This window comes from Poecilia latipinna, unplaced genomic scaffold, assembly GCF_001443285.1.
Source record: "Poecilia latipinna isolate Pla-1442-1.1 unplaced genomic scaffold, P_latipinna-1.0 Scaffold204, whole genome shotgun sequence".
NCBI lineage: Eukaryota > Metazoa > Chordata > Actinopteri > Cyprinodontiformes > Poeciliidae > Poecilia > Poecilia latipinna.
The window spans coordinates 368134-380240 of NW_015112820.1; the positions used below are offsets into that span (position 1 = coordinate 368134).

Sequence of the window (12107 nt, forward strand, 5' to 3'; positions counted from 1 at the left end):
TATACTTAAAACCTTTTTAAATCTGATTTATATGCAAAAAGAGTTGCTTGATTATGAAAAAAAAAACAATTATGATTATTACTGATCAATGCCAACATCCAAATGATTTTAAATGATTAAATGTCATGGAAAAATGCATCTATTTGCAAAACAACAAAGATTGTTTTGATGATTTATTTTTCCTGATATATTCTTATTTAATCTTGCAGTGAAAAATATGACCAACTATTTACTGAAGTGTAGGCCATTACAATATAATTTACTTAAATAATTTGTGAAAAAACACCAAACTTGTTCCCAAATAAGTCACAAAATAAATTATAAAACACCAACAAGCTGAAAAAAATAAATAAATAAATGACTTCTAAATAATAAAAAACACAAAGTTTTGTTGCAAGGCCAAGTTATTTTGACTACAAATTTGCTCAGAGTTTATTTTAGTTTGACAGTTCTGTTTTGGCCAAATCTGCTGCATAGATTTGTCACTTTCTGAATTATTTGCTCATAGATTAAGCTCATGTTTAGGTTTCCGGTGTTTGCACAGATTGGTTGACTTACAGAAAGGTACAGAAATCTCTACTTAGCAAATCCTGCACATCCCGTGTTTCTGATCCATGTTTATGTCTAAGTATTCAACATTTTCCTGACTCTAACCTGTTTGTTTACTGAATGTAGCAGCAGCAGCTGCTGGTGTAGCCTGGAGGTGCTTGTCATTTTGCCCCCTTAGGAGATATAACAATAAAATTATACTTGGAAAGCAGAACTTGACAAAATATCACTATAAAAGTAACTAGTTTTTTAGTATCACATCATTTTAAGCGACAAATCAAAAACTTTCACCTGAATTTCCTCACTGGGGGACAATAAAGGATATTTCTATGCTACTCTAATCTAAAACTAACTTTAATTCAAGTCCCTTTATTTGTCCACAAGGGTAATTTAAAGCATGAAGAGTAATAACCGACTCCCTGAAAGAGGAGTGAAACACAGGGAGTGTTTACCTGTTGTTCTGCATCAGTGGTCCTCTAAATTTCACCTCTCAGCGCATGTTAATGCAGCTCAGACTTCACACCAGTTAACGCTCACTTATGAACACGAACCGGCCATCTGTTCAACTAACCGGAAATAATAAGCGTTCAGCTTCCAGGGTTCCGTTCAAGACTTCAAATCCAGCTTAAAAAGTCCACAAAGAGAACTCACGTCGTCCTCAAGTTTAGACACGTTGCTTGTTGTTTGTAGACGGTTTGTTTACATCCGGAAATTTTACACATGCGCACAACTCCGACTGGAGGACAAAAAAAACGTTTTTTTTGTTCACTTGCTGCCGCGGTACAACAATCCCGTTAATAAAATGAAACCTAGAGATGTAGGTATTATTAATTTGGCGCAGCGCGCCACAAGAAAGGGTAAAATAACAGAAAAACCGTCGAAGAACAATTCAAAACCACTTTTATTCTTATTTTTTCTCGCTCTCTCTAAGCTACATGCAGACCCGTTGCCGTAGCAACTCAAATATTTCCGCACACAAACATCAAAACTTTCAGTTTAATGTTTTCAAGCTTGATGTTTATTTTAAGATTACTAATAAGTAACATAGCGGTGGTTAAACATCTAATCTACTGATGGTCTGCGAATGAGTCGTCTTTTTCTTCTTAATAAAAACTTTAGCACATCTACGTGCTAAAGTTGTCAACGTAAAGCTAGCATAGCTGTCCAAATTTTTCCTTATCTTGTTATCCTAGTTGTCATAGTGTTGGCAATTAGTAACAAAGCACTGCTGCCTTTATCAGGTTATGTTAACAACTTGACAGGTAAAACTGCTGGTAGTCATCGTCACCTAGCAGTTTTTTGATTTTGCAAAGTGTATATTGATTATTTCCAGCATGTCTGTGTGTAGGTCAGCACACAGAGTGGACCTGGTCAACATTTTAGGCTCCAGAAGCTGCTATAATGACATGAAATGGGTTCAACAGAACGAAATTTGATTGAGTGAAGAAGAAGAAGGCCCACCGGGGTACAATAAGGCGATAAAGGAGACACAAGCAGCTGTATTTATGAAGTAAAAGGAATCAAATGACTGCAGTGATCAATAACTGCACTCTGAAAATCATGCTGTTCATCTACAATTACTAAAGCCATTTCATATTATTCAGTCACCGACTCCACATGACATGTAGTCATCATTATGAAGGTGGATTGGTTTAAATTTAGTTCGAAAAAACACCTTCAAACAGCAAGTGTAAAGATTGACATCTAAAATGAAAGTTTAGAAAGCATAAAGCTGTTATGACTCACCCTGTGAAAAACACATGCTGAGCATTAAAACTGATGAAAAGAAAATAAACTTAACAGCAATTTATAGAGTCTCAGAAAGTTAGAGACTCATTCTGAATAATGACTGAATATCATGTGCTTAAAATTAAATCTAATAAATTACAAATTGATCTAAGAAGTTTTCACAGACTGTAAGCCTGTATTGTATTGTACTGGAATGGTTTCAGTTCAACCTGCAGAAACTATTAATCGGATTAATCATGATTAATCAATTATTGAAATAATCAGCAACTAATGTAGTAAAATATTAATCATTAACTGGAGTATGCAGCCTCTACAAATGCATAAAAAATATTCAGATCAGTAGGAAAGCCAAAACTGAATTTCATTTAAGATATGAAAAACCTCTGTTCAAGTTGCACAGTTTTAATTAAATTTGAATGTACTAAAGGAAGGCAATGTTACTGCTTTCAGCTGCTTTCACCAAACATTAAAACTAGTAAAAACTTTGTAACACATTTATTTCCACTCAAGCATTATGAAACATTGATCTTCACTGAGTTAATACCTGAACTTTGACTTTACCAGTCACAAAAATCAATACAAAGAGGTTCAAGTTCAACCTCATCTTTTAATCCTAGCTCTTTGTAAATGTGCAAATGTTTACAAAAACAACCAATTGGAGGCAGGAGGAGGGTCTTAGCGCTGTTCACCCTCTCACTCTGCTCCTAGCTAAACTACAGAGGGTTCACTGCAACTTAGCCTACCTGGAATGCTAAGGCTAGTTAGCTTAGCCACCAATCCTGGTGGATAAAAGGTTAAGTTGTGTCTTTGCCATTAGCTCAATTAGCAACATTGATTGACAGCGCTAACATCCGCCTCCTGGCTCTTATTGGTCGTTTTTGGTTGGGAGCGGTGAATAACTCAGGGAGGAAGTGGAGGAGACCGATCTTTTCAGATCATCTGTCTCATAAAAAAAACTGTCACGACATGATTACAGTTTTAACAAATAAGGAAAAAACTTTTTTATAAAACTTACAGACTGCAGCTTTAACCGTAGATTTTACCTGCCATACATCTGCTGCAATAAGAACAGGTCACAGAAGAATAACTCTTCTCCTTGTTGGCAGCTTAATGACTGGCAGTCCTCACTGATGAGCTGCCGCTTCTTTATAATAGAGCCAACTCATTTTTAATGCAGAGAAGATGTAAATAAAATAGCGTAATAAAAAATTCATCAAGATGCTGTCTCTGTGTAACAACCAAATACCATCTATTGGTTCCTGAAACTCCTCCGAAGTGAACAAAGCGAGCCGGCCGTGGTTTGTCGTTAAAGTTTAAGTGATTACAGCTACACAGAAACATCGAGAAAGTCTCCAAACACACCAAGAAGACAATCAAAGCCTAGAAATAATCTTACATTCAGTTTCATCAAGAACCCCATTGAGTTGTGTTGTGTGTGGTGCCTTCATCATGCATGCGCAGCACGGACCGCAACGCCTGATTTTAGTTGCTTCTGACTCATTTTGGAATCAGGGCACATCTTCTGCAGACCAGCTGCAGGTTGACGCAGACGCAGCTTTTTTTTTTAATCACCCCAAAGATATAAGATTTTGATCAGACACATTTCAGTAGCCTGTGCAGAGCCGGAGCTGCTCCTTAAGCAGTTTCCCCATATGGCTGCTGTCAAACAACTTCAACTCTACTGCAAAGCAGAGAGTCGTTTCTGCATATTCACGGCCATCTGTGAGTCCATATTGCTTCTTGTCAATCAAACATGTTTCTACAGAAGCAGCATGTTTCTGACTTGTTTGGTCTCATGGAAATAAGTGAAATTATCTCATGTCTCTCAGGGCCAAAGTGGTAAATCTGAAAGCAACACGTGTTTTCTGCCTTGACTTGAGAACCAGGTGATAAATCCTTCTCAAGGTATTTACATATTCATATAAAATCAAACAGTGGCCTCTCAAATTACAGCTAACAATGGTGGTCAATGTTACAGATATGGGGAACCAATTAAGTGCCAGTAGGAGTGTTAAAAACAAAGTTGTATAACATGATTCAACTGCCTTAAAAAACAACTTGTCATACAACTTAAAGCGTACCAGTTATATTTTTTAAAACACTATCAAGAAACATAAAGTCTCCATGAAGTAACTGTCCATCTTATTTACAACCCAACATGTTTCCAGACACAATTCATCTTTTCTACAAGGATAAAAACATATTGAGTACAATTTGTGGTACTCTAAACATACTTGGTTATTAATAATATTTGCCGCCCAATATTAGCGTCCTCTATCAACTGTTTTTTTTTTTTTTTTGTGGCCACTGTTAGTGGCCATTATTGTTAGCAGCTAACGTTAGCAACCTACTGTTGAAGGCTATTATTGTTATCCAAACCAGACAATAGATAATGTCAGCTAAAAAAGAAATGGATACAAAAATTAAACCTTTATAAATTGATTTTCTTTCCTTTTAACAGATAAAAACTTAAAAACTGGAAAATTATTGTTACAATGGAAAATAAATGGTGCACTTATGATTTTCCCTACTGGCTAAACTGATTAAATGTTATTTTTATCCTTGCAATGCCATGAGCAGAACTGGAGAGAGATCAGAGCGATTTTTGTTTATACTCTGATATAAAAAGTATTTTATCACCATCAATCAATCAAGCTTAATCCCAGAACATTAATTAAATAAGGAATTCAGAGTTTGATAAAAACAATTAAGAAGCAGGGAGGCCTGCAGGCTCCAACATGGACTTTTATCTGAATGTTTTCTTTTCCCGTTTGTTTCCATCTTCCCACCAGCCCAGGTGTGGCGTTTTTCACTTTGAACTCCTGAAGTAAAGGGTCTTTTTTTCTGCAAACGGTGTTTAAACATGCTTAGACATCCCACCTGTTTTCCTGCCTTTTTCGCCACCAAGTCCCCTCCTCCTCCTTTCCCTTCCTCCTTTCCCATCCTCAATGCCCAAACAACTACTACCTTTTACACTTTCTGAAATTATCCCCCTTGAAAAGCCAGGGGAAAGGGAAGCAGGATGTGTTCTTGTGCCTTTACATGATTGCAGGTATGTTTTTTTCTAGCTTTACTGTAATTATCCTGAAAACTGCAGGAGAACAAGCTGGAGTTCCTCATTATTCAGCCTGGGAACAACAACCGCAGCACGCAGAACCATGTTTAGGGTGTTTTAAGTGAGATTACCAGTTGTTGCCTGACACAGGTGGTAGTTTTCTGAAGCACAAGGAACCAGATTGCATTCCTTTCCTGTCAAATTTGACTTATAAAAAAGGAGACAAAAAAAATCTCTTCAAGCTCAAAAGTGCACCCTGATGTTAAATGTCTTTACTGCCCACTTTTGATCCATTTTCCTCACAGCATTTGTACAACCGTAATCTTCTGCTGAAAAGTAACTCATCGCTTCTCGGAGGCTCTGAGAAAATTCAAGATGAGATAGAAAGATGCTTTCTCTTTCTTACTGTTTATTCAACGTCACATGCTGTTCTTCTTATTATTTTTTTTGATTGTGTAAAGCACCTTGAAATGCCTTGCCGCTGAAATGTGCTATACAAATAAAATTTGATTGATTGATTGATTCATTCAAGATTGTTGAGCTAAAACATAAGCAAAGCTGCAAAATGTTCTGCCAACACTATTTACAGTAAACTCAAATAAAACTAATTAATGAGAGTTACAACAACATTTAATTTCCCCTTTGGATCAATAAAGTATTTCTGAATTTGAACTGAAGTGAATCGAAGGCCCCCGTTGCTGGATTTCTCTGAATCTCAACAATTATCGACCACTTTCAGATCAGGATCACCAACAGAACCGGACAATAAATCAATAACAATATATATCGGAACAGACAAGTAATCAATATCAACAGATAATACATCTGAGTGAATATTCAACCTACACATAGTTCTCATGTGAAGTCACTTGTATGAATGTTGTAATTGAGAGCCATCTTGGCAGGCAGTTGCTATGGAGTTGCTATGACAACAATAAACAAGCCACTAGCTTAGAACAAGCTTTCACATTGTTCCAATCTAACTTATAAACAATATAAGTAAATTACAAGAATTACCCCATCTCAGTTTTTGAGTACTCTACTCACCTTTGTATAATACTAAGATAAATATCAGTGATATTTACTGTAGTACTTACTGCTGATGAACTAGCAAAATTACCCAGTTCAGACTTGTGGGAATGATGTATTGAACACTGAACTCCAATCCAGAACCCCACAGCATTCTGGGAGATGTAGGCAGAGGAAATGCTTCAGCCGCTCACTGCCAGCTAAGAAACGTTGGTGGAATCAACTCGCTCGTTCTTTGGTTGCCTAGCAACAACCTGTAACTCTTCAAACTAAATAATGTACATGTTTCATCTGGAACTCAAAATTTCCAAGTTCTTGCTCCTTCTTTCTTTTTTCTGTTCAATCTATAACGGCCAAATTACACCATTTTACTTTAAAGATTCCCAGAAATAACAAAAAAGTTCAGAACTGCAGTCAGTAAAGTAGTAGTTGCATATTTTTAATTTCACTTCTTCTATAGATTTTTCTACAGGCAGATTTAATCCACAGCAACATTTACCGTTTAAAATGAAAAAAGCAATAAGTGTCAAGCACCAGGACCAATGCTATAAAAAAAAATGTAATTATTTAACATGCAAATGTGTTTAACACGTCTGTTGGGTAAAAGTATAATTTGGATAAATAATGGAAAAAGGTTTAAGTGATTTCTCGGCAACATGCAAGTTCACATTATGTGCCTCTATTGTATTTTTCTGCATACACAACGCGCTCTGAAATGTCAACCTGCTCTTATTTCCCACTCAACAATTTCTAAGTGATAACTAAATGAAAAGTCACATAAATATGTTAATTGGGGTGTGTGTGTGTTTTCTTCTACATCCCATTTCAAGATTAAAATGTTGAATTAATGTGGTAAATACGCCAGTCTCAAATCAATTTTCTGGTTAAAACGTTGAATTAGGCTTGAAACAACAATTACAACATTTAAAAACACTGAGAAAAGAATTAAACATTGAAGCAAAAAGCAGAGAAAAACAGACAAATGTTCTGAGTCATTCTGGAAAATGAAGCAAGAAAATATCTGCAGAACTTGACCAATCATGAGTCGGCTCTCCTAAGTTTCCTGAATAAATCATCTGATACGGGGAAAAAATGACTAAGCTTTCTGGTTTTAGCTTATCTGAGATTTTAAAAACTGACTTGAATTGCATTTGAGTGAATATATCAGCTTCTTCTGCAGGGGAACAAAGACGCTTCTCAAAGCAAACATGACTTCTTTCAACAGTAAATCTAAAGCCAGAAAACGAGCACAGCTGAAAGAGCATAAAATAAAAGCAAAAACCTCTTATTGCCAACACCCAGCAGAAGCAGAAAATTAAAAAAGTTCTGCAAGCGGAGCAGCAGGAGCCTGACGCAGAGCCGCATCATCACCATTATCATCCACAAACTCAGTATCCGGCTTGAATTATAGATGAGCCGCATCCCCTCTGCTTCGTTTCTGACAGAAGATGTGCACTAATCCCCACTGATATGATATGTACTCCTTTTATCACCCATCTTTGCATGGAGACACTTAACAGCTTCATCTGTCAGTCTCACTAAACCGGCAAAGTCCCCCGTAAATAATGCATGAGCGTTTCCTCCATCAGGCTTTGCAGATGAACCAAACTTTGCACCCAGATGAGGCGGAAGTCTTAACCAGGGATTAAACAGCAAAAAGAAAGTGTTGAAGCACCTACCGCGTAGAGAGATCCCTCGAAGAGACAAGCTCCTGGGATGAAAACAGAGGAAAGAAACGGAGTTAGAGTCCGGCTTTGTCTGAGTGAGGTCAAAATGACTGCAGGTGCTTTAAAAACACACACATGAGGAAGTAATTGATCCTATTCAGTGTGTAAGGTCAGGTTTTATGATCCCTTGGTGGGTTGTTAAGAGCTGTCCAGATTTAAAAAGTGATCAATACGTCTCAGCAACACAAAGAAAACCAGCAGATGGATAAAAAGATCCTGGAATCTGGTTATCCAGGGACTAAACGTGGATTACAGTGAGAACAGCAGATTTAAGAGATTTCATAAAATGTCAGACAGTTTGTTTCTGTTTTAAGACGTAACATTCATGAAAAAGACATGGAATGATAACAAACCGCTGTGAAAAAGTGGAAATGAAGGCAGCCTCACTTCACTGGCAATAAATTAATTAACCACATGATAAATTTAAATGAGCATGCTTTGTCAGTTTTCTTTTTACTCTCTACCAAAAACTGGATGATAAAGGTCTTCTGTCTGGTGCTTTGGTCTCAACTAGCCTTTATTTTGAAGGGCAATGTTGTTTACAAAACCTTAATGATTAATTGTATTTGCCGTTTCTGTTTTGTTGAGTTATTTTGGATATTTAAAATGTTTTCCAGTCCCAGTGTTAAATGTTCACTAGAATTAAAAATTAATTGATCTTTGAGAATGTGTTCTTCCATTTTCATGCTATTACTATTATATTACCTTAAAATGGTCTAAAAATAATATAATTTATCATCCAGCAAACGTCTCACCTCGTTTTTAATTAGTCGTGTGTTAAAAGATCGGCGTTACACCCCTATGGGTGAGAGAATTTGACGCTGTGTTGAATTATACAAAACTGGTTAAGATTCTCTCACCTCAGGATGCTGGATGCTTGAAACTTAAAGTCATACTGAGAGAATTACCTTATTTTTTAATAAACTGGCTCATGTTCTCCTTATTCAAAGTTGGTCAGCTGATCCTTAAAAGTAGGAGGAAATACAAAACTGTGACATCAAAGCAAAAGAAGATCCTGTTCTGACCCAGTTAAACTTTTAATTTTATACTTTTCACATTACATATTAAGTATTAAAATCAGGAGTGTATCAAAAGTGGCTCTGATACTTTAAATACATAAGAGAAGTTGATGTTTCACTAAATCCCGTTATTTATTCTCCTATATTTAGAGCTACATACATGTAGCTCTTGTCACTAAATAAGAGCTACATGTATGTAGCAACAGATATGTTGTGACAACATAGAAAACAGAGTGACAGATATTGTATGACTGGATTAACAACATACTAAAATAACCCATCAGATCTTTCATGTGTTTGGGAGAAATATTGCATTTCAATGAGTTTACCAGCTTCATGGTAAAAATGCAACACAAAAACAAGCAAGTTATGGCAAACAGGCATTTTGCAAATGTTAGCCAAGGCTAATTGTGTCATAAAATTAGCTGTAGTTTACCTGAAAACATGGACACTATTCATTGTTTTCTGAAGATCAATGAACATAAAGAGTATCATCATGGAAGTGGGAGTATTTTAAAATTGTTTTATGGATAAATTACATTTTAAAAATTGGCACATTCTAGAGATTTTTCATTTAATATTAGAAATACTGTTAATCCACAGTATTCAGCTAGTGGGATGAGCTCGACTTTTCTCGACAATACATTAATAGATAAGATGCATCTGCAGCTACATAATGTTAAAAGCTCCATCCTTTCTGCTGGACTTATCAATACATAGCAGAAAATTATCTGTTGATTATTTCTTTGAATAAATAATAATTGGATAGCAAAAGGTGCATAATAAGTGACTTTTTTCACAGAATTTGAACCAGGTGAAGCTAAAACTGCTATCTGAGGAGTTCAGGGTACAGAACATATTTACAGAATAAGTAGTATTATTAATTTAAATGCAAAATGTATATTTTTTAACAGTTTTGACTTAATTACTGCTCTGAGTGAGTTATATTTTCAGCATAGGACCTTTTTCTGAGTCTGTATACTTCAGTTAACAAGTAAATAGATTACTAAATTAGTTGAGAATCATTTCAATAATCGATTAATCATGATTAATCATGATCAATCGTGATTAATCGATTCAGCCTTAGTAGTTTCCCAGAAGAAAACGAGTGCTGAAGGGCAAATCCTCCCATAAAATTATTAACTGTCATTAACACAAACCTTTTTGACACTGTTTGGTTAAACATTTGATATTTCTTAGCCCTAATTAAAGGGTTTAAGCTAATTTACATTCAGACCAACACAAACAGTGACCATTAAAGCCTCTCAAAGGGAAACAAAAGCTTGTGTCCCTAAACTGAGATGACAGGGTGGGTGTTGATGGTAATCTCTGCTCAATTTAAGGGCCAAACGTTAAGAAAACACAGACAGACGTACGGAGCAATGCCTCGGCACAGCTTGGGGTCTGAGCTCAGCGTCACACGACTGAGAAAATGTGAGACATCTCCGGGGAAAGAAGAGCCAGAAGTAAACATTTATCATAAAGCTCTGAAAAAAAAACAGCCTACAGTTATTGTCCTCATTAAAAATGCCCAACAGCAAATCTGTTTATGTCGCTGCTTTGTCATGTGCCTGCATGACAGAAAGAAAACTCAGCAAAATATAATCTGGCACTTTAATCAGTTCAGACCGAATACACGGAGGAGGTTCGCGTTGCACTTCTGCCAGTAATGAAAACTGCTTCCAACAGATCAGACTTTAAAGCAATTACTGCAGGGCATTTATTAACCAACCAACCAACCGCCGTCTTCAGGAGACAAGAAAACGTTTCATGTAATCTGATCTGGAGTTTCATTAAGATTGTTTCCATAGGAGCTTTTGATGCAAACTGTCAAAGTGCAATGAAATGTTTTTGTTTCTGGTTTTATTGGACTGAAAATAAGATATTTTCCTGCACAGTGAGCAAAACATTTAGTCCCAATTAAAATGCAGTGGTTTTGTTCTCGCAAAATTTCAATTAAAGCTCTTGCTTCATCTAAATAAGGTTTGAAATTAGCTTCCACATGGACAACTACAAGATTAAACATCCTGCAATTTTAACTTACTAACAAGATCACAAAACATGCTCATCAATAGTTTTTTGAAACTCAAAAAATTTCCAAAAGGTGAACATTTTTGACTTTTGACATTCAGAATGTTGCTTTTTTTTTTCTCAAAAAATTCTGAAATTGATCTCAAAGTTTAGGATTTATTTTTAGCAAATTTTTGGCTGTTGAATCTCAAAAAAAATTTTCTCCTTGAAAATTTCTGAAATCAACATTTCTGAGGCTTTTTTTTTTAGAACATTTTCGATTTTTGAAACTCAAGATTTTTCTAAAATGTTCTGAAATTAATCCAAAAAATTCTGAGTTTTTCCTCTATCAAATTTTTGACTTTTGAAACTGAGAAATTATCTTGTTCTGAGATTCATTAAAATTTTTTGAGTGTTTCTCTCTCTCTATATATATTATTATTATTTTTTTTTTTTTTTAGTTTTTTTTTTTTAATGTCAGACTTTTCAAGGTCGGATATTTTCATGATTTTTCTAAGACTTTTCTTAGATTTTTCGTAGCAACTTTTTGATTTCTCAAACTCAGAAACTTCCCAGGATTTTTCTAAAAAAAAATGTTTTTTTCTGGAAAATATTCAATCTTTCAACCTCTGAAATTTCCATGTTTTTTTGTAGAAAATGTCTAAGATTAATCTCAGAAATCTAACATTTCTGAGACTTTCGGTAGAAATTTACGCCTTTTTTTCTATCTACATTGGCGCTAATTCACCACCGTATTGGAGACTACAAAGGAACCTGAGCTAAAAAAATAAATAAATATAAAAGCACAATCCTTGACTTCAACCTTTTGCCCACCCTCCTCTTGTTACCTCCTGTTTTATTTTCAGAGGAGCATCAAAGTTTGAATGCTACTGAAGCAGCAGCTGCTGGGCAGATTGGACGCACGCCGAGATGAGGCGATTAAAGATTCAGGGAGTAAAAAATAAAGTT

General features: G+C 35.6%; 1 protein-coding gene and 1 long non-coding RNA gene across 2 annotated transcripts in view; both read right to left on the minus strand.

Annotated features, from left to right (window-relative positions):
- Positions 1 to 12107, minus strand: part of fras1 (Fraser extracellular matrix complex subunit 1) — a 277569-nt gene that overhangs the window by 259265 nt on the left and 6197 nt on the right. The window contains exon 2 of the mRNA XM_015031370.1: positions 8062 to 8093. Coding sequence (XP_014886856.1) covers positions 8062 to 8093 — 32 coding nt within the window. The remainder of the gene's footprint in view (positions 1 to 8061; positions 8094 to 12107) is intronic.
- On the minus strand, positions 5604 to 6438 carry LOC106946759 (uncharacterized). The gene is made up of 2 exons (XR_001424817.1): positions 6401 to 6438; positions 5604 to 5713 (listed from the first exon to the last, which is right to left on the minus strand). It is a non-coding gene; the product is annotated as an uncharacterized LOC106946759 (long non-coding RNA).